The sequence below is a fragment of the Rhinoraja longicauda genome, chromosome 41 (genome assembly GCF_053455715.1).
Source record: "Rhinoraja longicauda isolate Sanriku21f chromosome 41, sRhiLon1.1, whole genome shotgun sequence".
In the NCBI taxonomy this organism is placed as follows: Eukaryota; Metazoa; Chordata; class Chondrichthyes; order Rajiformes; family Arhynchobatidae; genus Rhinoraja; species Rhinoraja longicauda.
This window is the reverse complement of record NC_135993.1, coordinates 9,667,221-9,693,948: the sequence shown is the minus strand read 5'-3', so window position 1 is coordinate 9,693,948 and position 26,728 is coordinate 9,667,221. Positions and strand designations below refer to the sequence as shown.

The 26,728-nt window shown below is 43.5% G+C and overlaps 2 protein-coding genes across 5 annotated transcripts in view; one reads left to right on the top strand and one right to left on the bottom strand.

Annotated features, from left to right (window-relative positions):
- LOC144611673 (regulator of microtubule dynamics protein 3-like) overlaps positions 1–16,540 on the bottom strand; it is a 40,395-nt gene extending 23,855 nt beyond the window's left edge. The window contains exons 1-3 of one of the 2 annotated variants that reach the window (XM_078430883.1): positions 16,431–16,540; positions 1,823–1,945; positions 18–261 (exon numbers count right to left, since the gene is read on the bottom strand). In XM_078430883.1, the coding sequence (XP_078287009.1) occupies positions 18–261; positions 1,823–1,911 (333 nt within the window). In that variant the 5' untranslated portion in view covers positions 1,912–1,945; positions 16,431–16,540. Of the gene's footprint in view, positions 1–17; positions 262–1,822; positions 1,946–3,804; positions 4,291–16,430 lie in introns of those variants that run through there. The other variant, XM_078430882.1, reaches the window with a different exon arrangement.
- The window catches only part of LOC144611674 (cdc42 effector protein 2), a 55,342-nt gene continuing 33,219 nt past the window's right edge, over positions 4,606–26,728 (top strand). Inside the window, exon 1 of one of the 3 annotated variants that reach the window (XM_078430885.1) lies at positions 4,606–4,721. The gene's annotated coding sequence lies outside the window, so the exon portion shown is untranslated. Of the gene's footprint in view, positions 4,726–26,728 lie in introns of all 3 variants that reach the window. The other 2 variants (XM_078430887.1, XM_078430884.1) reach the window with 2 other exon arrangements.

Genomic DNA, 26,728 nt, shown 5'->3' with positions numbered 1-26,728 from the left:
TATTGATTTGTTTTTACCTTATTTTTATGGTCCAAAAGGACTTTGAATCCATGTTCTTGCTCCTCCTTCGTTCCATCATGCAGTTTGTCTACTTGTTGCAGGAGTGAATTAATTTCACTTTCATCATCTGTGGGTGTTTTCAAAGACTGTATGGTGTCAGCCTCTAGCTCGGTGGAAGGGGAGAAATTCAGAACCTGCACCAAATCGCTGACCTCTTCTTCGTCCTTCTCTATTTCTCTTTCATTACTTGGTGTTGTAAAACTGGAACACATGTAGTTCAGTAGTTATAAGTTTTTTTAACGTAAAACATGTCAACAGAGTTAGGAGGATTGCAATTGCCAACGTGCGAAGAACAGGAGAGCACTCCAATACTGTGGATTGTGAACAGATTGGCTAACAATTACATGAACAGAAAAAAAGATAGAAAATCAAAACAAGATAAACTATGGATAGACACAAAATGCTGGAGTAACTGAGTGGGACAGGCAGCATCTCTGGATAGAAGTATAAGAAAATAACTGCAGATGCTGGTACAAATCAAAGGTATTTATTCACAAAATGCTGGAGTAACTCAGCAGGTCAGGCAGCATCTCGGGAGAGAAGGAATGGGTGACGTTTCAGGTCGAGACCCTTCTTCAGACTGATCATTCCTTCTCTCCCGAGATGCTGCCTGACCTGCTGAGTTACTCCAGCATTTTGTGAATAAATACCTTCTCTCTGGATAGAAGGAATGACGTTTCCGGTCAAGACCTTTCTTCCGATTAGGAGTCGGGGAGAGGGAGACACTGTGGAATGCAAAAAATGGGATAACATACCGGGAGGAGGTGGCTGATCTGGCACTCTGGTGTCAGGACAATAGCCTCCTCTTGAATGTCACTAAAACAAAGGAGCTGATTGTGGACTTCAGAAGGGCTAAACATCCAAGGACGTACACGCCACTGGAGATAAATGGGTCTATTGTGGATAGGGTGAGCAGTTTCAAATACTTGGGAGTCCGCATCGCAGAGGATCTGACGTGGGCAACGCACATTGCCGCACTGGTGGGTAAGGCTAAGCAGCGCCTTTACCACCTTAGACAACTGAGGAAATTCAGAGTGTCGCTGAGGATCCTTCATTGCTTCTACTCTGGGGCTGTAGAGAGCATCCTGTCCGGCAACATTACAGTCTGGTTTGGGAACAGCTCTGCCCAGGACAGGATGGCCCTGCAGAGAGTAGTGCGTTCGGCAGAACGCACCATGGGAACTACACTCGTCCCCCTGCAGGACCTATACATCAGGAGGTGCAGATCCAGAGCAAGCAAGATCATGAGGGACCCCTGCCACCCCAGTAACGGACTGTTCCAGATGCTACGGTCAGGCAAACGCCTCCGCTGTCACGCTGTGAAAACGGAGAGGATGAGACGGAGCTTCTTCCCACAGGCCATCAGGACTGTCAACTTTGATAACCCCAGAGACTAAATTTTTGTCAACACTTTTTGTGCTATGTTTAGTAACTTATTAACTTTATTTATATGCTGTAACTGTAATTATTTTTGTGCACAACCCGCAGGCATTGCCACTTTCATTTCACTGCACATCGAGTATGTGTATGTGACAAATAAATTTGACTTGACTTGACTTGACTTGACTATCTGCTGTGTTTAAATATCGCCAACTTATAAGTGACCTTCAGCTGGCACTCCTTTCACTACTGTGAAAAACTGTACTAAAAAAGTAAAAAGAGATTTTTAAAAACTGTAACTAGTGCTTCAGCAAATGACCCTTTTACATTCCTTGCCAATCCACAGAATGGTGTACGAATAACAATAAATGCAATCCATTACCTAATCTCCTGTTGAAATTGAAGAACTGATGGGTCTGCCTCCAGACCAGCTGTGTCATCTGTGAACGATGCAGCTGCGAATGCCAGCATGGAACAGTCCAATCCTGCAGGGATTTCTATTTGTCTGTTGATTATAAAAGAAATATAAATTCTTGCTTTCACACTTACTAAAAGATTTACAAAGCTGATACAGTTAAGTTTCCTTAAATCATAAGAGTTATACAGCACAGAAACCTAACTCGTTTACGCCAACCAAGTTGTTTAACAAGGCTAATTAATCCCATTTCCATGCACCTGACCTATATCGCTCCAAACTTTTCCTATCTGTGTACCTGTTCAAGTGTCTTTTAAATCTCATAACTAAATGATGGAATAACTCAGCGGGACAGGCAGACACAAAATGATGGAGTAACTCAGCTGGACAGGCAACCTCTCTGGAGAGAAGGAATGGGTAATGTTTCGGGTCGAGACCCTTCTTCAGAACTCAGCGGTTCTTAACCTGGGGGTCGTGATCCCCATGGGGGTCGTTTGGGGTTTTTCTGGGGTCTTGAAGGGGTCATAAATGAAATTATCCCATCCCATTAACTGAGTATTGGCAGACATTGTTTCATAAATCGGGCTGTTTTTTTTTCCAATTTTTGTTTTGAGGGTCACAGTACTGACCAAGAATGTCTGATGGGGACGTGGGGCCAAAAATGTTAAGAACCGCTGCCCTAACTGTACCCGTTCTACCACTTCCTTTGGCAACACTTTCTTTTACAGTACTCCCTTCTGTGTCAACACTTTACCCTTCAGATTCCAGTTAGTAGAACTTAATGTCACAGCGCTAGAGACCCAGGCTCGATCCTGGCCTTGGGTACTGTCAGTGTGGAGTTTGCACGTTCTCTGTGGGTTTATAGGTTAGTTGGCCTCTGTAAAATTGCCCCATATTTGTTAGGAGTGGATGAGAAAGTAGAATAACATAGAACTATTGTGAACGGGTGATCGATAGTCAGCGTGGCCTCAATGGGCTGTTTCCAAGCTGTATCTCTAAACTCTAAATCTTTCCCCTCTTATCTTAAACCCTTGCCCTCAAAATGTTTTTGATTGCTGTACCTTGGAAAAAAAAAGACTATGACCATTCACCTTATGTATGTCCCTCATGATTTTATACACCTATTTGTAATATCAATTTAATCCAATTAATTTGCATGAAAGTGATGTAATTATCATTGTGCCAAAAATAGCCGAACAAATAGGATTATTATTAATCTGAAGGTCTACTTGGATATGCAGGAAATGGAGGGACATGGATCACACCCGCACACAGATGAGATTAGTTTAAATTGGCATCATGTTTGGCTGAAGTACATGTTCTTGGGCAATACCCTTCTATGTTCTGTTACAATCCAATTAAAAGTTTTAGATTGGAAATTAATCCACCTTGTTTGATTCTGAAATAGCAAAGCCTCCCTTTATGGTGATACATAGAACAGTACACAGCCACATGCTTACATAAGTAATATGAGTGTGTCTCCAAAATTGGGATTTTGAGGTATATGAAAGGTCCAAACTATCTAAGGAACAAATATACGTATTTAGGTACTAAGAGGGAGTATTGGAATATATGCCAACAGGATATTATCTTAAACTGCAATGTCAGGAACATGTGGGTACAGTATTTGGAAAGGAGTTGTACATTTAGAACTGAGATAATATTTCTTTCCCAAAGGATTGTAAATCTGGAATTCTCTTCTCCAGGGGATTACAACTGCTCATTCATTCAGTGTATTAGAATATGAAATTAGGAGATATTTGGTCACTGAGGAAAAAAACATTTCTGGGAATTGGGCGGGAAAGCTAACTTGAGGGTCAGGATCAGTCTTCCACTGGCCTATGGGAACAAGTCTACTACTATTTCTAATGTTTCTATGTTAATAATGTGTGCCAAGCGAAAGTAGTCACAATGGGTGGAAGCCCTTGGACCAAAGGTTCGTGACTAACCCTGCTTCACTCTCACTGTCTGAGGGTTTCCCAGCATTTGCTGTGAAGTAGATGGAGACAGATTCTGCGGAATCATCGCTGTCTCTCTTGGATTCATATCTCCTCTTCTTCCTTCTGGCACTCTTGTATTTCTTCAGGCTAACCTGCTTCTCCACAATGCCCTGGATGCAGTCCCTCAGGGAGGACACCTCATCCTTCAGGCCATTCAAGCAGGTTTGTATGGAGTCGAGATGCCACCGGATTTCAGCCTGCTCCTCTGAGATCCTACTGGGGGCTTCTTGGGCATCTGTCTCAGGCAGGAGCAGCTCTTCTGACTTGGCTATGGGCCACACCGCCTCCTGCTGATCCAAGGCTTCCAAGAGAAGGGGACCCTTGTGGTGTCTCCATAAGTAGTAGATCCCCAAGGCCCCCGAGGCCAACCCAGCCCCTGCCAGCAACCCCAAGGCCTTGAAGCTCTCCTTGCAGAACATTGGCCTTGCCCCAGTCACGCCATGCCGCCCATTGACACGTGACGCCGCGCCGCCGTTGCTAGGGACGCGCGAGCCGCGCAGACTCACGCGAGACTCACGCCCCCGGTGCGCGGGAACAGTGGCCGCCGCGTCGTCACGGCAACGCGGGAGGAGCAGCGTCGTCACGGCAACGCGAGAGGAGCATCGTCATCACGGCAACGCGTGAGGAACAGCGTCGTCACGGCAACGCGGGAGGAACAGCGTCGTCACGGCAACGAGAGGAGCATCGTCATCACGGCAACTGCAACATGGGGGATCAGCGGCTTAATAAGAACGGGACCGATCAGTGTCGTCATGGCAACGGGACCGATCGGCGTCGTCATGGCAACGAGAATGCACCGTCGCCATTTTGCAATGGAGGAAAGCATCGTCGTAGTGACAACGAGGGAGACGACGGCTAGCCTTCTTGTATGTATGTCCATCATCACTTCCAGACGCAATTACACACTTGACTCTAACCTTACTGCCATCTGCTAACCTTCTGCTGATGCCAATAGACAATAGACAATAATAGGTGCAGGAGTAGGCCATTCGGCCCTTCGAGCCAGCACCACCATTCAATGTGATCATGGCTGATCATTCTCAATCAGTACCCCGTTCCTGCCTTCTCCCCATACCCCCTGACTCCGCTATCCCTAAGAGCTCTATCTAGATCTCTCTTGAATGCATTCAGAGAATTGGCCTCCACTGCCTTCTGAGGCAGAGAATTCCACAGATTTACAACTCTGACTGAAAAAGTTTTTCTTCATCTCTGTTCTAAATGGCCTCCTTTTGTTAGCAAGGCATAGAATCGAGGTACTGGCGGTGAACACAGGGCCCCATCTGCCCCCTCCTTCACAACTTGAAGCAGCTTCAACGTCCAACTTTTACCAAATCTGATAAAAGACCATTGATCTGAAACGTTTATTCCATTTAGCTATCCACATAAGCTGCCTGGCCTGCTGAATATTACATTCCCAGTGTTTTCTGTTTTATAATGATTGCAGAGTTGCCCATTGTAATATTGGCAGAAAGCACAGAGATAACTTTGCAATGGTACCTTTCACATACACGCAGAGATGATATCAGCAGAGAGCACCATGCATAATTACACATTTCCTCCAGGCCAAAACATCTTAATTTGCAAACATATGGTCATTCCTTCATTGGCTTTGGTGGAAACCCTTGGAACTACTTACCCAACTACACTCCTTCCTGCACCAGAAGGGTTGCAGAGGTTCAAGAAGGGTTGCAGAGGTCTCACCATAACCTCAATGGCAACTAGGATGAGCAATAAATTCTGGTTTTGCTTGAAATGGGCACTATATGCATATAAGCAAGTCCATGATGGAGCGCTAGTTTTCAGAGGTGCAAGGGACTTGAGGGTAATCTTATAGAGGTGTATAAAATCATGAGGGAAATAGATAGGGTGATTGCACAGAGCCTTTTACCCAGGATAGGGGAATCAAAAACAAGAGGATATATGTTTAAGGAGAGAGGGGCAAGATTTAGCATGAACCTTAGGGGCAACTTGTTCACTCAGAGTGAGTGGGTATATACAATGAGTTGCCAGATGAGGTAGTTAAGGCAGATACTATAACAGCATTTGAAAGGTACTTGGACAGGTACATGGATAGGAGAGATTTAGAGGAATATGGGCCAAACATGGACAAATGGACTACCTTGGATAGGGCATCTTGGTCGGCATGGTCGAGTTGGGCTGAAGGGCCTGTTTCCATGCTATATGACTCTATGACTAGATTCAGTAATGTAAGAAATAGAAGCAAGTTTAGGCCATACAGTGCTCCAGGCCTGTTTCACCATTCTATAAGACCATACCTAATTATTTTACCATGTTCACTCTCCCTCGATTCTCTTGATGCTCAACATTCAATTGATCTCAGCCTGGAATACAGTCAGTCTGAGTATCTGGAGAAAAAAAAGGTGACGTTTCAGATTGGAACCTTTCTTCGGATGGTCTGAAGAAGGATTCCACCCCGAAACATCACCTATTCCATTTTCCCAGAGATGCTGCTCCAGCATTTTGTGTCTATTATTTGCATAAACCAGCATCTGCAGTTCTTTCCACCACACTGAGTATCCACTGTCCCTTCATGAATTCAAAAGGTTCATAATCCTTTTGAGTAGGCAAATTTGTTTACATCTCGGCAGTTATTCTGAGATTTATGCCCCCAAGTTTTACTCAGGAACAAATGGAAACATCTGTCAACCTCTTCTCTGTTAATCACTATCACGGTCTTATGTTTCAATAAGATCACCCCTCATTCTGCTAAACTCCAATGGATTTGCATCATCCTACTCAATCTCTTCCCTTATCTCTCTACCCCTGGGATTTCCAATTGTCTCCCACTCAGCCTACTATCTTGAATCTGAACTATCTATGTGTCTGAAGAAGGGCTCTGACCCAAAACATCACCTATTCCTTTTCTCCAGAGATGCTGCCTAACCCCCTGTTACTCCAGCATTTTGTGTTTATCTTTGGTGTAAACCAGCATCTGCAGCTCCTTTCTACACTACTGTTATCTTGTAAATTATATGTAAACTTTAAGTACGTCTAAAAATTTGCTGCCTTGCATCTTACCCCTCCTCATCTATTTATTATTTCTCAGAGCACATTTCTCCTAACAATATTTTGGTGTTGGTTTATTATGGTTTTGTGTACCAAGATACAGTGAAATACTTTGTTTGCATGCTATCCAGTCAAATCATGCTACACATGAATCCAATCGAGCAATGCACAAGTGTAATATGTAGTGCAAAGGGAAAAATACTAGTGTAGTATTGCAGTTATAGCTTTACAGTTGCAGAGAAATTATATTTACAGAGAACATGCAGGTAAAAAAAAGTGCAAGGTTCACAATGAGGTAGGTTGGGAGATACGATACAATGCGATACGATAAAACTTTATTCATCTCTGGAGGGAAATTGGTCTGCCGACAGTCACAACACACAAGATACACAAAGACGTGAAATTAAAAGTGAAAACAAAAAGAAAAAGACAAGCGACTGTTGGCTGGCTGCCGTGTGCACAGCCCCTTCACCGGAACAAATGAACAAACAAACAAACAAACAAACACAGACTTATCCCCTGGGGACAGAGGATTCTAAACTAGAGTGCCCCCCCCTCCCCCACACCGGGTGTAGATGGGACTACACCCTAGTTTATAAGAGGACCATTCAATAATCTGATCACAGACAGCAATGTACCCCATGAACTACTTAAGCTTCAGAACTGGCAACATCTCAACTCTAAAATTCTCGTTCTTGTTTTAAAGTCCCATAGTGCCCTTGCTCCTTCTTTCTCTGAAATTACATTCATTCCTACATATCCTCAGCAGCCCAGACTAAAATTCCCTCCCTTAACTTTGCCACTTCCCTATCTTCATCCTTTCCTTTACAGTGGTCTTTAGAATTTGTCTCTTTGACCGAGCTTTTGATCATTTGAAGTTTCTATGGCCTGATATCAAATATTGTTCGATAACCTGGTACAAACTGTTCTTTCTTCTCTGCCACATTCTGTTATTAATTGAAAAGGCCAGAAGATGGCGCTCTTTGAATACCTACTAAATATACTCCTGAATACAGAAGTTGTGATGGTCAACAGGTTCATAGTGTCCAAATTATGAAAATGAAAGAAATGAAAGACTGATGAGGTAGAACAATTACTAAAGGTGGAGAGTGAGGAAACTAGCTCTGCCATTTGTCTCTAAGGCCCCCCTCGGTCATGGCTGACCATGGGTGATGCATCCTAGTTGGCTGCTTGCTCCACACCTCGGCTAGAGCAGCGTCTCTTGTGGCTGAAGAGACCAATGCGGGAGTGACAGTCTCTGTTGCAAAGGTTGCATTTGTGTGTGGTCTCTGGTCTGTTGAAGTTGCTATGCTCGTTTCTGCGTGCCCGCTTGTTCATCAGTTTCTCTTTCCATATTTTTGAGATGTTGGTCCACCTCGTGCAGTCAGCTGCAAGGCTCTCCCAGGACTCCACATTGATGTCAAGCGCTTTCAAATCTCTCTTGCAGACATCCTTGTAAGGTAACTGGGGGCGGCCGATGGTTCTCCTCCCAGATGTCAGCTCTCCATAGATGTCTTTTGGAATACGGCCATCCTCCTTGCGGTGGATATTGCCCAGCCACTGCAGCCTGCGCTGCCTGAGTAGAGTGTACATACTGGGAAGGCCAGCACGAGACAGAATCTGTTTGTTTGTAGGAACAAACATATGTACTTACGTCAGACTTTTGAATTTAATAATATTATGGGAGCTTGGATGTAGGGGTTGGCCATCTGTAAACCAGGGATGGTCTGCTGTTTTGACTTGGATGTTTTAGAGTGAATTGCTTTATTATTTACAGTTGATTTGGGATAGAACTGGGGATTGTCAATGATCTGGTCTAAAGGATGCATTAAAAGTGCTCACTTTAACTTATTTTACTGTTGAGAATACAGTTAATATAATAGATGTAAAAGATATCAGAATTGGAGGAGCAGGGAGACAGTGGAAGCTTGTAGGTTTTGGAGATAGCGAGGAATGAGGTCGTGGAGATATTTTACAGGTTAGGGATTTTAATGTAAGGTTTTGTTGACGTGTTAGCTAATATAGGTCTGAACATGACAGTGATGAACCCGGGGTGTCTGTTAGGGTAATGTAGGCATCATAATATTGCCACAGACGGCTGTGGAGGCCAAGTCAATGGATATTTTGAAGGCGGAGATTGACAGTTTCTTGATTAGTACGGGTGTCAGAGGTTATGGTGAGAATGGTGTTGGGAGGGAAAGATAGATCAGCCATGATTGAATGGCGGAGGAGACTTGATGGGCCGAATGCCTAGAATTTATGAATTTATCATGTCATCTTTAATCTAAAGATTGGAGTTTAATACATTTATAAATTAGCATTTACTACACAACATTGCAATTGAATGATGCTTCCTTAATTCAACTGATATTACATTGCATTGCTGATGTCAATAATAATATGCCTGAATTCACCTGAATTCTGTAGTTCCTTGTTATAGCAAGAGGTTAATCCACATGGATTAAATGCTGGTGAAATTTCACATGGATGTTAATGATTCCATTCAAATTATGAAATTGAAGTTATACAACAGCTGCAGAACAAGCTTTGTGTAATTGTAAAATGATTTTACTTTTACAATCCCTTTGCAACTGTGTGGAGTAATTAAGTGATTACTCAGATTTCAACTATTTAGTTAATTTACATATCTGCCAGCATTTTACAATCGGTGGCTTGTCCTGATTTATTACTTTATTAATGCAAATCCAATTGAACAATATGTAAAATGTAATGAACACTCAAAAATGAATCAAAAGGGAATGCTTAGGATTTCTGTGTTTCTGTATCATTCAGTCTGAAATGCAGTGAAATTCAGGCCCCATATCTGATGATGGAAGTGAACCAGAGGAGGCTTACAAGAATGATCCCAGGGATGATTGGGTTAACAAATGAGGAGAGGTTTTGATGGCTCTCTGCCTGTACTTGCTGGAGTTTAGAAGGGGGAATCTCATTGAAACCTACCAAATAATGAATGACCAAGATAGAGCGGATGTGGAGGAATGATTGCAATAGTGGGAGAGTCTAGGACCAGAGGGCACATCCTCAGAATAAAATAATGGACCATTAGATGAGATGAGAAGCAATTTCTTTAGCCAATGGTAAATCTGTGGAATCCATTGAAACAGACAACTGTGGAGGCCAAGTCATTGGGTATTTTTAAAGCAGAGATTGATAGGTTCTTGATTAGTGAGGGCACCAAAGGTTACGGGGAGAAGGTAGGAGAATAGGGGTTGACGGAAAAGTAGATTGAATTGAATTGCAGAACAGATACATTGGGCCGGATGGCCCAATTCTGCTCCTATATCTTATGATCTTATGAAATGGAAAGACAAGAGACTGCAGGTACTGGAATCTTGTGTCAGAAACAAACTGCTGGAGGAACTCAACAGGTCATGCAGCATATGTGAAGGAAATGGTCAGAAAACTTTTTCGGTTGGGACCATTCGTCAGATAAATGGAGCAGAGGGGAGATAACTGGTAGAAAGAGGTGAGGGGAAGCGGTGGGGCAAGAGCTAACAATTGGTGGACCCAGGTGAGGGTAGGTAGAATGGCAGATGAGTCACGTGGGGGAGAGAAGGTTGGAGATAGTAACCAACGCAGGAGATGATGAGTCGAGGTCAAAAGGGGTCCAGAGAGTGGAATCTGATAAGTAAGAGAGAATGAAATTGAGAACCAGAGGGAGGGTAAGTGAGCAGGGAATAAAAATAGGGGACCGAGAGTAGGGAGGAGTGGGAAATAAACAGGAGTAGGTGGTGGAGGGTAAAGGAACTGGGCAATGCAGCAAGGGAGGGGAAAAAAGGGTGTGTGCTGGCAAAGGGGGTGGGAGGTGGGGCAGGAGCTGGTTAATGAGGGGGGTGTACCTGAAATTGGAAAATTCAATGTTTATGCCATTGGGTTGTAGGCCCTTCAAGCAGAAAATGAGATGCTGTTCTTCTAGTTTGCATGTGGCCTCATTCTGGCAATGGCAGATGCCAAGGAGAAACAAGTCAATATGGGAATGGGAAATGGAACTAAAATGGCGGACAACCGGGAACTCTAGCTCGCTCTGGTGGGTAGAGTACAAGGTAGCTACAATACAACAACATGGACATTGAATTCTCCAATTTCAGGTACCCTACCCCCACCCTGTTCACTTTTACCCACCATCCCATCCTCTGGTTCTCCATTTCACTCCCCACCTCCCTCCTTTCCTCTGAAGCCCCTTTGGCTTCTGTACATATCACCTCCAGCCTTAGTTACTATCTCTCTTCTCCACCTAAATCATCTTCAATCTACCCCTTCTCGTCTAGCTCTTGCCCTATTTCCTTCCCTTCACCTCTTTCTCCCAACTATCTCCCTTCTGACTCCATCGATCTGAAGAAGGGTCCGACCTGAAACATCGTCTGTCCATTTCCCTCATTGAGGCTGCTTACCTGCTGAATTCCTCCAGCAGTTTGTTTTTTACTCATGAACTGCAGTCACTTTGTATTTTTGATATAATGGGGACAATTTTAATTGTACCCGCTCTTTGGAAAACTGATGTGAATGGTTACCAAGCTGACTTTGTGACTGATTTTAGTTAGTGGAGAAAAACCTTGGCTGAAATCCAGAGTTCTACCTAATCCTGCCTGGGGAGCGAGGTTAAAATTAACCCCAAAGGATGTAATATGGAACTAATCTATCTGGGCAAGCAGCCAACACACATTGATACCTGCACCTGGAATAGCAGTGATGGACTGTTCATCTGAAGATTACAGACTATATGAAATATAGACTCAAAGATTAAATTGACCAGAGGTTGAGGGCAGGATATTTTCTTGTAATTGCTGTCATAAACGCTAACTTTTCAGGGTTTCTACTTATTCTGATTCTTCATACAATGTGCATAGGCCTTCCTGTGGTTTGCCATGTTGAACTTTAGACTTAAGAAATATAGCGTGGAAAAAAGGCCCTTCGGCCCACCGAGTGCGCGGCTATCAGTGATCATCCCGTACACTAACACCATTCTATATACTAGGGACAATTTATCATTTTTACCGAAGCCAATTAATGTACAAACTTGTTCGTCTTTGGAGTGTGGGTGGGCGAAACCGGTGCATCCGGCGAAAACCCACAAGGTCGCAGGGAGAACGTACAAACTCTGTACAGACAACACCCATAGTCAGGATCGAAACGAGGCCTCTGGGGATGTAAAGCAGCAGCTCTACCATTATGCCACTGTGCCACCTTGAACAGTGTGGGTTTTGATACCATGAAGCTACAGAAAGTGAAAGGACTCCAGGGAAATGAAAACTAACTGAGGTCTGTTCTCCGTTGACCTCTCCAGAATGGAATGTTCTAATACAATCGACACAAGAAATTTGAGTAATACCATAGATAATAACAGCATGGAAACAGGCCATTGAAATAATCAGATTTTCCTATTTCACTTTACCTGGAAGTTTCACAAAGAATCTGGAGTAAAACTCAACTCAATCAAAGAACAACTGTACTGGGGAGAAACATTAACATCAGTAAGTGCATGACAGCAGCATTGTGTGTCGAAGGAGTTAAAGGTTCCTGGCCTTTGGAAAAGTGAAATAGGAAAATCTGATTATTTCAATGGCCTGTTTATCAGCTTTATGAAGTAAGCGTGAGATCATTTACAGGATATTCTCACAATACTAATAAGGAAAAGGAACTCAGCTGTGACATGCAAGCATTTTATCTGTTGGGTAAACCCTGGTATATTATCTGATTTACGAAAATAGAACATCCTCTCCAGAATTAAAAAACAACTTTTTTAAGGGTGCTGCCTGTACAGAGTTTGTACGTTCTCCCCGTGACCTGCGTGGGTTTTCTCCGAGAACTTCGGTTACCTCCCACACTCCAAAGACATACAGGTTTGTAGGTTCATTGGCTTGGGTTTGTATACTTGGTATAATTATAAATCGTCCCTAATGTGCGTAGGATAGTGTTAATGTGTGGGGATCGCTGGTCGGTGCGGACTCGATGGGCCGAAGGGCCTGTTTCCGTGCTGTATCTCTAAACTAAACTAAACTAAACTCAGACACCAAGGACATCATCTTTTTAGATTTAAAGATACAGCACGGAAACAGGCCCTTCGGCCCACCGGGTCCGCGCCGCCCAGCAATCCCCGCACACTAACACTATCCTGCACACACTAGGGACAATTTTTTGAAAACATTTGCCCAGCCAATTAACCTACAAACCTGCACTTCTTTGGAGTGTGGGAGGAAACCGAAGACCTCGGAGAAAACGCACGGGGAGAACGTACAAACTCAATACAGACGGCGCCCGTAGTCAGGATCGAACCTGAGTCTCCGGCGCTGCATTCGCTGTAAGGCAGCAACTCTACGGCTGCGCCACCGTGCCGCCCTATTTTGTGGGGCACCAGAGTTGCTTGCTGTTTTTCATAACTCATGAACGTTTGAACTAGTCAAGTTTATTTTACTCTCCCTCAGGTTTAAAAGTTTAAATTTTTCACGATGGACTAACTTTAAAGTTCGCTGAGTTATTATGTTGACAATCCATGACTTATTCTAATTTCCAGGATCAAAGCTTTGCTGGCAGTTACACTGGCCCATCAATAACCCCTTACCAGTTGAGGCTCAACAAGAAGTTTTGTTTGAATCTCTTGCATAAATCTGTCACTTTTCACCTTGTTTTTCTAATGAAGAGAAAAGTTATTTATATATTTTCATGTTTCAAGATCGGGGCATTACTGACAAGGCCAGTATTTATTGCGCATCCTTAATTGCCCTTGAGAAGGTCCTGAGATGCCCTCTTGAACTGCAGCAATCTTTCTGGTAAAAATGTCTCACAGTGTTATTTGTGTACCTGAACAGAGTCACCTCTATCTCTTTCCTCCACGTAAAACAGCATCATGACTTGAGAATATATTATTGCTTGTTCAATGCCAGTCTAAATTTCTGGAACTCTCTCCGTGCTCCTGAAATCTTTATCTATCTTCTCTACCTCAGAGTAAGTGGTTGGGAATTTGGGAGACGCTGTCAGAGTAGCCAAGGCTAATAACAGTAGTTCATTTTGTAGAAGGTAACAATGCAGCCTTTGTGCACCACTGATGAATAGAATAAAGCCTGTCTTAAATGGTGTCAGGTTTTTTGAGAATAGTTGGAAGTGCACTTACCCAAGTGAAGAGTATTCCACCATGCTCCAGTCCTACCCTCTTTTCACTGCTGCTGTGAAGCAGGAAGTACAGAAGCCTGATGTCCCACACTGCCAGTCTACTGTTCTACAACTAGCAGGTTCTTGAACCGACCTGCACAACCCTAATCCTACTTTGGCAATAGAAAACTATGGACTACCCTTGCACAAGCTGGACTTGTTTTTTTAAGTGTGCTTTGCACTGACATAAATTATCTTGTTCTTCACACACTCTATTTAATTTACAATCATGCAGAATTGTTGTGTAATTTATGTATAGTTTATGTTTTGTTAGTTGTTTGAAGTTTGCAGGAATTGATGGGAATATTGCATTTCAAGGAAGTTTGAACACATCCTTGAATATTTTACTCTGCTTGGTAATACGCTCCCATGATAAAACTTGTAAAATAATGTTTTGGGAGTCTAGTGTTGAGCATGCCTATAACATGGCCAACCCAATGTAGCCAACTTGATGCAGCTGGGATAAAAGCAGAAATCCTGGGAATATCATATCATATCATCATATCATCTATCTACAGCCGGAAACAGGCCTTTTCGGCCCTCCAAGTCCGTGCCGCCCAGCGATCCCCGTACATTAACACTATCCTACACTTAGCAGGTCAGGCAGCATCTATGGAAATTAATCAAGAACGAGTCTCACCCCGGTCACTCCCTCTTCTCCCCTCTCCCATCAGGCAAAGGTATCGAAGTGTGAAAACTCACACCTCCCGATTCAGGGACAGTTTCTTCCCAGCTGTTATCGGGGAACTGAATCATCCCACCACAACCAGAGGGCAGTGCTGACCTACTATCTACCTCTTTGGTGAACCTCGGACTATCCTTGATCGGATTTTGCTGGCTTTACCTTACACCAAACGTTATTCCCTTATCAAGTATAAGAAGGAACTGCAGATGCTGGTTTAAACTGTAGACACAAAAAGCTGGAGTAACTCAGCGGGACAGGCAGCATCTCTGGAGAGAAGGAATTGGTGACGTTTCAGGTCGAGGCTCAACCCGAAACATCACTCATTCCTTCTCTCCAGAGATGCTGCCTATCCCGCTGAGTTACTCCAGCTTTTTGTGACTAACTTCCCTTATCATGTATCTATAAATGGCTCGATTGTAATCATGTTTTGTCTTTCTTCTGACTGGTTAGCACGCGACAAAAGCTTTTCACTGTACCTCGGTACACGTGACAATAAACTAAACCGACCTTGATTCTGGTGTGCAGACACCATTAGTTGATCAGTTTCCAACTAGTCCTGAAGATTTGCTCAACACCTCCAGGAAGTGAGATATAGCTTGCAGCAAGAAAGATTGAAAAAAGTGTCATGATGGACATAGATTTTTAAAGGAATTCTTGTCAATGCGTCTGTTACATTCTGTTGACAGTCCAAGGTCGATAGCTGTGATATAACATACTAATATAAAAAATCATGCCAAGTCTTGAAATCCCAGTGACTGAAACAGTACAAAGAGGCCAACTGAAGAAGGGTCTCGACCCGAAACGTCACCCATTCCTTCTCTCCAGAGATGCTGCCTGTCCCGCTGAGTTACTCCAGCATTTTGTGTCTATCTAAAGAGGCCAACAGGTCTTTATGGAAACGACCCATATGGAAAATCTAGCTATGGCTACTGCTAGGATTGCTACAGAGGACACATTTTAAAGCCACTGGGAAAAGCAAATACTAATACTCGGCTATAAATAGATGATTTATTGTTAATCATCTTACAGATTGACCAGGTTAAACACTTAGTCCGATTGGAATTAATGAATAGATGTCCTCTGACTGGAAGCATTATCCACACTGTTGCTAAAAGCTATCTCAGATATTCTCTTCTCCAAATTTCTAGAAGAATAAAAACAAGTATGTATTTTGTGAGCATCTTTCACCATCTCAGAATGTTCCCGAGTTGCTGTAACATGGGAAATACTATGGCTATTTGGTAGAGAGGATTTAAACTAACGTGGCAGGAGGCCGGGATGCGAAGCAATGATTCAGGCAGCAGAATTGGAAATGGAGGGAAATAAATTAAACAGAGCAAGTTTGAAAGGCAGAGCAAACATTCTTGCCGAAAACATCTGTCTCTGCTTAATGGTATACATTTTGTAATGGCAGTTTCTTTACCATCTCAAAGTCCCACTTCGATAGCCATTACTGCTCGGGGATGAAATGTAGGCACACGTCGCACCCTGATATGACAAAACAAATCTTCCAAACTTCTTTTCTTCATTAATTGCTTTTTATTAAAATGGCACAAATCAAAGAGTAATTCATCACTTTCCATACTTTATCAACCGTTTCTTCTTCAAACAATATCTCAGAATTCTTATAGTTATTACCGTATGGTTCTTACAAATATAACCAGTGCGCGCGCATGGTAAAGAACTGTATGCTCACCACCCTCCGAGTCTAAGCTGACCCACAACCTCAGTCTCAAGAAGGGTCTCGACCCGAAACGTCACCCATTCCTTCTCTCCTGAGATGCTGCCTGACCTGCTGAGTTACTCCAGCATTTTGAGAATAAATACCTTCGATTTGTACCAGCATCTGCAGTTATTTTCTTACACAACCTCTGTCCCCACGCTAGCCTCCTCCCATCTAGACACTCCCCATTACGCATTAAGTCACACCCACAAGCATGCAAAACAGACATAAACTAGAAATATTAAAACATAGCCATAACACAATGACAATAACTGAATTAAGCATAAATGGCTCCTACACATTTAATTGCAAGGAGTATTGTGAATAAGGCTGTTGAGTTGAGGACAATGATAGGTGTAGTATGACATTATAGTATTAATGTAAATGTGATTTAAGGATGGGGGGGGGATGGGTGGGTGGGTGGTCAGTTTCTTTTTCAGTTTAGTTTATTGTCACGTGTACCGAGGTACAGTGAAAAGCTTTTGTTGCGTGCTAACCAGCCAGCAGAAAGACAAAACATGATTACAATCGAGCCATTTACAGAGTACAGACACATAATAAGGGAATAACATTTAGTTCAAGGTAAAGCCAGAAGAAATGTTGCTGTGGGAATACAGATTTAAGAGAGTGAAGCGATTGTGATATGTGTTTGCAGATCTGCTTCTGTAACTAGCACGCAAATAGGTGCCTGGGATGAGCGCCATCAGAAGCTTAAGGCTTTCAGGTGAGATAGAAGGGATCAAGGGGGAAGGAAGCACTACTGGTGAGGATTTGAGTATAGGAGCAAGAAGGTCTTACTGCAGTTGTACAGGCCCGAGTGAGACCACTCCTGGAGTATTGTGTGCAGTTTTGGTCTAATTTGAGGAAGGACATTCTTGCTCTTGAGGGAGTGCAGCATACTCAGAGTGATCAGAAACAATCACAGGTATGAGAAGCAGTGTATTAGAAGGAGCATCACATGAATAACAAAAAAAGAATAGCAGCATTCGGCCATTCAGGCCCTGGCCCACTCAACCAGTCTACAAAATGAACGTCTATCATCCACATCTGTACCCTGTTCCCACCTTGTCATCCTATCCCTTCAGCATGAAGCAATATATCTACCTCTATTCATATTTTTAATGACTTCACCTCTCCTGTGGTGGAGAATTCAGATTATTATCTGAATGGTGTCAAGTTAGGAAATGGGGAAGTACAAAGAGATCTGGGTGTCCTTGTTCATCAGTCACTTAAAGTTAGCATGCAGGTACAGCAGGCAGTGAAGAAAGCTAATGGTGTGTTGGCCTTTATGACAAGAGGAGTTGAGTATAGGAGCAAAGAGGTCCTTCTGCAGTTGTACAGGGCCCTAGTGAGACCGAACCTGGAGTACTGTGTGCAGTTTTGGTCTCCAAATTTGAGGAAGGACATTCTTGCTATTGAGGGGGTGCAGCGTAAGTTTACTAGGTTAATTCCCGGAATGGCGGGACTGTCGTATGTTGAAAGACTGGAGCAACTAGGCTTGCATACACTGGAATTTAGAAGGATGAGAGGAGATCTTATTGAAACGTGTAAGATTATTAAGGGATTGGACACGTTAGAGGCAGGAAACATGTTCCCAATGTTGGGGGAGTCCAGAACCAGGGGCCACAGTTTAAGAATAAGGGGTAAGCCATTTAGAACGAAGATGAGGAAAAACGTTTTCAGTCAGAGAGTTGTAAATCTGTGGAATTCTCTGCCTCAGAAGGCAGTGGAGGCCGATTCTCTGGATGCATTCAAGAGATAGCTAGATAGAGCTCTTAATGATAGTGGATTCAGGGGGTATGGGGAGAAGGCAGGAACGGGGTACTGATTGTGGATGATCAGCCATGATCACATTGAATGGCGGTGCTGACTCGAAGGGCCGAATGGCCTCCTCCTGCACCTATTGTCTATTGTCTATAATTCCAATGTTTCCCATCCTCTGAGAGAAGAACATTTCTTCTGATCTTAGTTCGAAATGAAGTACTCCATAAACTGAGGCTGTAATCCATGGCTCTGAATTCTCTAGCCACAGTTTGCAGACTTATTCTATCGAGTCTGTCAAGTCTTGTTATAGTTTTATTGATTTCAATGGGATTCCTTATTATCCTTCTCAACTCCTGTAAATATAGACCTATCAACCCAAATTAAGCATACATCACAGTCCAAGGAATCAGTCAAGTAAATTTTTGTTGCACTCCCTCCTTTTCAAGAACATACTTCCTCAAGTAAGGAGACCAAAACTCCAATGGGTTCTCACTAAGATCCCGAGGAACTGCATCCTTCCTTTGTCCCGCCCCCCTGACATCAGTCTGAAGAAGGGTCTCGACTCGAAACGTCACCCATTCCTTCTCTCCCGACATGCTGTCTGACCTGCTGAGTTACTCCAGCATTTTGTGCAGCAAAACATTCTTGCTCCTGTACTTAAATTTTGAATTACAACAGACTTCCTCACAGTCCAAGACAGATGGAATAAATTTGCAAACAAATTTCTGCAATGCAAAAATGTTAGAGTTGTGCTAGTGGGAGATTTTATTTATTCTTTATTAACTGGGATACACTCAAGAGCGAAATGTAATAGTTTAGAGATTCAGTGTGGAAACAGGCCCATCAGCCCACTGAGTCCGCGACAACCAGGAACCACCCGTACACTAGTTCTATCCTTCACTCCTACAAACCTGCAGGTCTTTGGAGTGTGGGGAGGGAACCAGAGCACCTGGCGAAAACCCACGCGGTCACAGGGAGAACGTACAAACTCCGTACAGACAGCACCCATTGTCAGGGTTGAACACAGCTGTCTGGTGCTGTAAGGCAGCAACTCTACGGCTGTGCTGCCCTGCAGAGAGGCCACAGAATTCCTAAACAAACTATATTCAGGCGTATATTAAGAAATTAACTGCAGATGCTGGTACAAATCGAAGGTATTTATTTCACAAAATGCTGGAGTCGACCCGAAACGTCACCCATTCCTTCTCTCCTGAGATGCTGCCTGACCTGCTGAGTTACTCCAGCATTTTGTGAAATAAATTCAGGCGTATATTTATCTGGTATGTATCAAGCTATCTGGTATATATGATGCAAGATCACTGTGTCCTAAATACTCCTTCTCCACAGAGCAGTCAAGGCCAGAGATTCCCTGGAGCAGTGGGAATGTTGCATTTCTTCAAGGAATCTTTGACAATATTCTCAAATCTTTTCTTCTTTCTCCAAACTAATCTCTTTCCACGGCAAATCTTTGGAATAAAGTGTCTACTTCAAGAGTCCAGTGTCAGGAATGCAAACAACATGGCTTGCCCAACATCATTGCCTGGGTGCACCTAGGATCTCAATACTGGGGATTTTGGCTTGAGAAAGGACACTGATGTTAGTTCACTTAATTTTCCAGTAGATTTGGAGGAGTTTGCAGAGAAAGTTTTAATTTAGTTTAGTTTAGAGATACAACACGGTAACAGGCCCTTCGGCCCACCAGGTCTGCACCGACCAGCGATATCGTGGTGATATATTTCTTATATATTGAGATGTCCATGTAGGCTCTCCAAGTCTCAGAAGCATATCAAAGGACAAGGATGAGGTCTTCATTGACTAGATGTGAATGTGCGACAAACAGAGAACTAGTGTGAATGGCGTTCGATGGTCAGCGTGGACTCTGCGGTCCCAAGGGGCTGTTTCCATGCTCTAAACTAAAAACCAAAGGATGTGCTAGTGCATTGAAGGTTAATTTAATCATTGATATCTGCATTTGCAGAGGAGTGGCTCCAAAGATATGGGAAATGGTTCGTGCTTTCTGTAGTGGAAACTTTTACTGCTTGAGTAATGTCAGCAGGGGCAGATTAGTAGAGAGAGATCCCTGTCCTTCATTTTGAGTGTAAGGCCCATCATCTTGTTTACTTGACAGAGCCTTGGAGCTAGGCTTGTATGCATGCGCAAAACCTTTGGTCTTAACCTCCTGAGGTTAATCATATCCAACTTCAGTAAACAAAGATAAATCATTCACACAGACTGGAGAGATGATAATCTACACAATGAGTAAAGGTTGTTGGCCAACAGAGAAAGAACAGGAAATGGACTACAGGGGCAGCTAGTTCTTACAAAGATCCAGCACAATGGGCCTCTTCCCATTGCTAAATAATTCAACAAGATAATGATAGGAGGTAACCTCCCTGCTAAACTTCAACTTTAATAAGTCTTGCTTTACTTTTTGGTTTTAATTTTTGTTTTATTAGTATTTGGCAAAATTGCACGTCTTAGTCAACTGTATAAAGCAAATCTAAATCAAAATGAATGGTAATTGGCAGACAAGCTCAGAATTGAATGTAATTTTTTTTCCAAAAACATACAATCTTTCATATAGTGAACAATAGACAATAGACAATAGGTGCAGGAGTAGGCCATTCGGCCCTTCGAGCCAGCACCACCATTCAATGTGATCATGGCTGATCATTCTCAATCAGTACCCCGTTCCTGCCTTCTCCCCATACCACCTGACTGTGCTATCCTTAAGAGCTCAATCTAGCTCTCTCTTGAATGCATTCAGAGAATTGGCCTCCACTGCCTTCTGAGGCAGAGAATTCCACAGATTTACAACTCTCTGACTGAAAACGTTTTTCCTCATCTTCGTTCTAAATGGCTTACCCCTTATTTTTAAACTGTGGCCCCTGGTTCTGGACTCCCCCAACATTGGGAACATGTTTCCTGCCTCTAACGTGTCCAACCCCTTAATAATCTTATATGTTTCGATAAGATCCCCTCTCATCCGTCTAAATTCCAGTGTATACAAGCCTAGTCGCTCCAGTCTTTCAACATATGACAGTCCCGCCATTCTGGGAATTAACCTAGTAAACCTATGCTGCACGCCCTCAATAGCAAGAATATCCTTCCTCAAATTTGGAGACCAAAACTGCACACAGTACTCCAGGTGCGGTCTCACTAGGGCCCTGTACAACTGCAGAAGGACCTCTTTGCTCCTATACTCAACTCCTCTTGTTATGAAGGTCAACATTCCATTGGCTTTCTTCACTGCCTGCTGTACCTGCATGCTTCCTTTCAGTGACTGATGCACTAGGACACCTAGATCTCGTTGTACGTCCCCTTTTCCTAACTTGACACCATTCAGATAATAATCTGCCTTCCTATTTTGACCACCAAAGTGGATAACCTCACACTTATCCACATTAAACTGCATCTGCCATGCATCCGCCCACAACCTGTCCAAGTCACCCTGTCACATGAAGAACATGTTCATCCTGCCTTCTCCTTCGAAGATCAGGACTGAGCTGCCGGGATAAGACCGAGATCGCCAGTGCCACAACACATGCGCCCTGATGGTGAGGGACAGTGCCCCCCTGTGGTCCTGGACATTCTTATCATCTATATACTAAAACTCTCGTTTGTTTGTTTGTTTGTTCCTGAACTACAGCCAAAATGGTACACGATAGTGCGACAATTTTAGGCCCACCTTACTCACCATCATCCCTTTAGTGCTAATGGAAGAGGTTTCATTGAAATCGGTGTTATATTTTTTAAGTTATTTGCATTTTAAAGTTTAAATCTATCTCCTCGGCGAGGGGGGGGGGGGGAGGAAGGGGGAGAGGTAGGCGGAGGATAAGGGGGGTTGAGGGGGATGGAGTGGGAGGGAGGGAAAGGGGGGAGGGGAAGGGGGTGGGGACAGGGAGGGGGAGAGGGAGGGGGGAGAGGGAGGTGAAGATGGGGAGGGGAGGGGAGGGGGAGGGGAGGAGGGAGTGGGAGGGGGAGGAGGGTGGGAGGGGATGTGAGGGAGGGGGGAGGGAGGGGGAGGAGAGGGGGGAGAGGTGGGGTTGGGGGATGAGAGGAGGGGGGAGTGGGGGAGGAGAGGGTGCTGCACCAATGCAGGAGAGGTTTGGGCCCAACGGGTCCACTTGGTCTAGTTGTAAATAAAACATATCATGAGTTCACCCTACTGCCAGTGTCGGTGTGGCCATGGCTGGACCATAGCATTATCCCTGACGCCACAATCTTTTCACACCATTTTCACCCAGACTTTTACTCCTAATCACCACCATCTCACCCAACCCCTACATGACTAATAAACAGTGTTTGTTTTAACATTATGAAAGCCACATGCAGCATTCTTAAAGCAAACTTCATTTATTGTTGATGTGTAGTTTTACCATTGGAATAAGCCAATTGTCAGAAGAATACACTGAAACTTTTAATTTTTTCAGGGAACACTTTGGAATTTGTTTTAATGGTACTTTCAAAACCAAAGAATTCCAAACTAAGCATTAACTGGACACAGCGCCAGTAATAATTTCTTCAGTTATTGAATGACACAACTTAATAACTGATCTGGTCAGGACCAACAAGGTGCCAAGTACCATTTTTCTGGCCAAATATGGCGGCACGGTGGCGCAGCGGTAGGAGTTGCTGCCTTACAGCGAATGCAGTGCCGGAGACCCAGGTTCGATCCCGACTATGGGTGCTGTCTGTACGGAGTTTGTACGTTCTCCCCGAGACCTGCGTGGGTTTTCTCCGAGATCTTCGGTTTCCTCCCACACTCCAAAGACGTACAGGTTTGTAGGTTAATTGGCTTGGTAAATGTAAAAATTGTCCCTAGTGGGTGTAGGATAGTGTTAATGTGCAGGAATCGCTGGTCAGCGTGGACCCGGTGGGCCGAAAGAACCTGTTTCCGCACTGTATCTCTAAACTAAGTCAATTTAGATGCATCTTCACACATCAAAATGGAAGGGTCTATGCTAGAATGTGGTGTAACTAGTTGCCTTTGGGGCCATAGTTGCAGGAGCAATCATTTCAGGTGCCATCAAGAATAAGTCAAGCAAAATGGATGAAAATAAATGGTAGTAGTCATGTAGGAGTAATTTTTCAAAATGTATTTTGGAATGAAGACCTGGATGAAGCTGATTAAATCTAGCAAAAATGGGTGAAAATAAACAAGGGAGCATCATTTAAGAGTAATTTTTCAAAATGTATTTAGAATACATTTTGGAATTAAGACCTATATGAAGCTGATTAAATCTAGTTTCAACAGACCAATGTCAATCTTTAGTTCCCACTGACTTAAACACAGACCAGATGGTTTCATTATGGTTGTACTTTCCTCGGAAGGGCCTCTTCTGAAATCCTAACCCCACGTGGGTAAAGAATTTGTCATTCTCAAATCCTTTGGCAGTGAAGCAAATTCATTTTTCTGGCCAAATATGGAGCCAAGGCAGAAAGCCAAGATAAACTCAAATCAATTAGGTCACAGGAATGCCTCCATCAAAACAGAGTTAACCCTATCAGAACTAAATCTCTTTTGCCACTTGAGATGAAAAAACATATTTTAATAATTCCCATGTGCCTAATTACTACTGACCCCTGATAAAACTCTCTGGAGACAGTTGTACAGAACAGTTACGAGTTGTGTTTTAGAGGGCAGGAATCCTGTCTTAAATCTCATTCCAGGGATGGCTGGACCATCTCTGAGGAATGTGATTAAAAAAAAACATGGCACTTTTTTGAGGAAGAGCAGGGAATTCTTCCCAGTGTCTGGCCAATTCTTATCCCTGAAGCAACATTATCAAAACAGGTCATTTATCATGTTGTTGTTTGTGAGAGCTTGCTGGGTTTCTTGAATTCTGGAAGTTTACAACCCCTGTGAACAAAGATGAAGATAAATCACTGGGTATTAAATAGATAGCTCTGTTATTATATTTGTGCACAGTTGCGTGCTGATTATAAAAGTCGTGCAAGTAGCAAGAATGAGATGGTGGAGTGGGGATTGTCGGGGTAGTGGGATGCTTTAGAAAGCTTTGTTGAGCACTGGTGATGAACTATTCAATTGCATAAAGAAAAGTTGGTATAGTATCCAGAGAAGAATGATAGCCATTGAGTTGTGAAGTTAGATGGGTTAGGCAAGCAATAACAATAGTGTGTACGAGAATGATCCCAGGAATGATTGCGTTAACATAAGATGAGCGTTTGATGGCACTGGGCCTGTACTCGCTGGAGTTTAGAAGGATGAGGGGGACCTCATTGAAACTTACCAAATAGTGAAAGACACAATAGATGTGGAGAGGATGTTTCCACTAGTGGGAGAGTCTAGGACCAGAGGGCATAGCCTCAAAATAAAAGGACATATCTTTAGAAAGGAGAGGAGCAGGAATTTCTTTAGTCAGAGGGTGTTGAATCTGTGGAATCTATTGCCACCGAAGGCTGTGAAGGCCAAGTCCGTGATTATTATTAAGGCAGAGATTGACAGATTCTTGATTTGTACGGGTGTCAGAGGTTATGGGGAGAAGGCAGGAGAATGGGGTTGAGAGGGAAAGATAGATCAGCCATGATGGAGTAGACTTGATGGGTCGAATGGCTTAATTCTGCTCCAATAACTTATGTGTTTTGTGGCAGGCTGGTTGGAGATCTTGTGGTGATACCTCCTGGAGCATGTGCAATGAGATGTTCTATACTGAAGCCTTTCATCCTCTGGTTGCAAACGAGTTTGCAAAGGAGAGTGCAGACTAAACATTCACCAAGAAGTGCACAAAAGGGTGCAAACCTTGGCTAATGTTTAGTCTGCAAAGCCTAGAGGTACCTTAATCAACTGTAGCTCCTCAGGGAGTAAGTTCTGCTTCTGAGTTCTAAGTTCCGTGAGTAAGTTCTGCTTATTTCGTATACACCAGCACTGGAATTATTTTTAAATGTATTCATTTTCTGGAATCTGGCAGCCACGTGTAAGACTACTATCAATTGCTTATCCCTAACAGTCCTTCAATGAATGGTTCTTTAAGCTGCTGCAGTCCTTCTAGTGAATTCAGAAGCTCTTACAAATGCAGCAGGGATCTCTTCAGGAGGCATCTTGGAGGATCTTGGTTGGCGGCACGGTGGCGCAGCAGTAGAGTTGCTGCCTTACAGCGAATGCAGCGCCGGAGACTCAGGTTCGAGCCTGACTATACGGGCCGTCTGTACGGAGTTTGTACGTTCTCCCCGTGACCTGCGTGGGTTTTCTCCGAGATCTTCGGTTTCCTCCCACACTCCAAAGACGTACAGGTATGTAGATTAATTGACTGGGTAAATGTAAAAATTGTCCCTAGTGTGTGTAGGATAGTGTTAATGTGCGGGGATCGCTGGGCGGCGCGCGGACTCACTGGAATTTAGAAGGATGAGGGGAGATCTTATCGAAACGTATAAGATTATTAAGGGGTTGGACACGTTAGAGGCTGAAAACATGTTCCCAATGTTGGGGGAGTCCAGAACAAGGGGCCACAGTTTAAGAATAAGGGGTAGGCCATTTAAAACTGAGGTGAGGAAAAACTTTTTCAGTCAGAAAGTTGTGAATCTGTGGAATTCTCTGCTTCAGAGGGCAGTGGAGGCCAATTCTCTGAATGCATTCAAGAGAGAGCTAGATAGAGCTCTTAAGGATAGCGGAGTCAGGGGGTATGGGGAGAAGGCAGGAACGGGGTACTGATTGAGAATGATCAGCCATGATCACATTGAATGGTGGTGCTGGCTCGAAGGGCCGAATGGCCTCCTCCTGCACCTATTGTCTATTGTCTTTTGACACGGTGGGCCGAAGGGCCTGTTTCCACGCTGTATCTCTAAATCTAAATCTAAATCTAAAAAAATCTAAATCTTTAAATAGAATTATGCAAAATGAGTAGAAATAATCAAATATGAATTTTAAATACTTTTTCAAAATTTTAGAAAACAAAAGCTTAAGCAACGATAATTATATCTTAGATAGACAGAAAATGTTGGAGTAACTCAGCGGGTCAGGCAGCATCTCTGGAGAGAAGGAATGGGTGACATTTTGGGTCAACAGGTCAATGTCAGCCTTCACATCCCACTGATTGAAGCACAGCCTGATGGCATTTTACTCCTCACATAACCTTTGACTATTGAACAATATACTTTTCCTGGAGTGAAACAAGAGGTTGGATATGTGATTTCTCATCACAATAGAAACCTGACTGGGCCTTTCTGGGTATCTGTCACTTGTGTAACTGATGCAATCTTATGAGGTACACCATGAAGTGACATCATATGGTTCAGGAGAGCTCTGCTCTCTGCAGCACCGCTCTTGCTCCCCCTCCCACCATTCGTAACAAGGACAGAATCCCCCCTCCTTTTCACCTTCCACTCCACCAGCCAGCGTATCCAACAAATCATCCGCCAACATTTCCGTCACCTACAATGGGACCCCACCACTGGCCATATCTTCCCATCCCCTCCCCTTTCTGCGTTCCGCAAAGACCGTTCCCTCCGTAACTCCCTGGTCCACTCATTCCTTCCTACCCAAACCA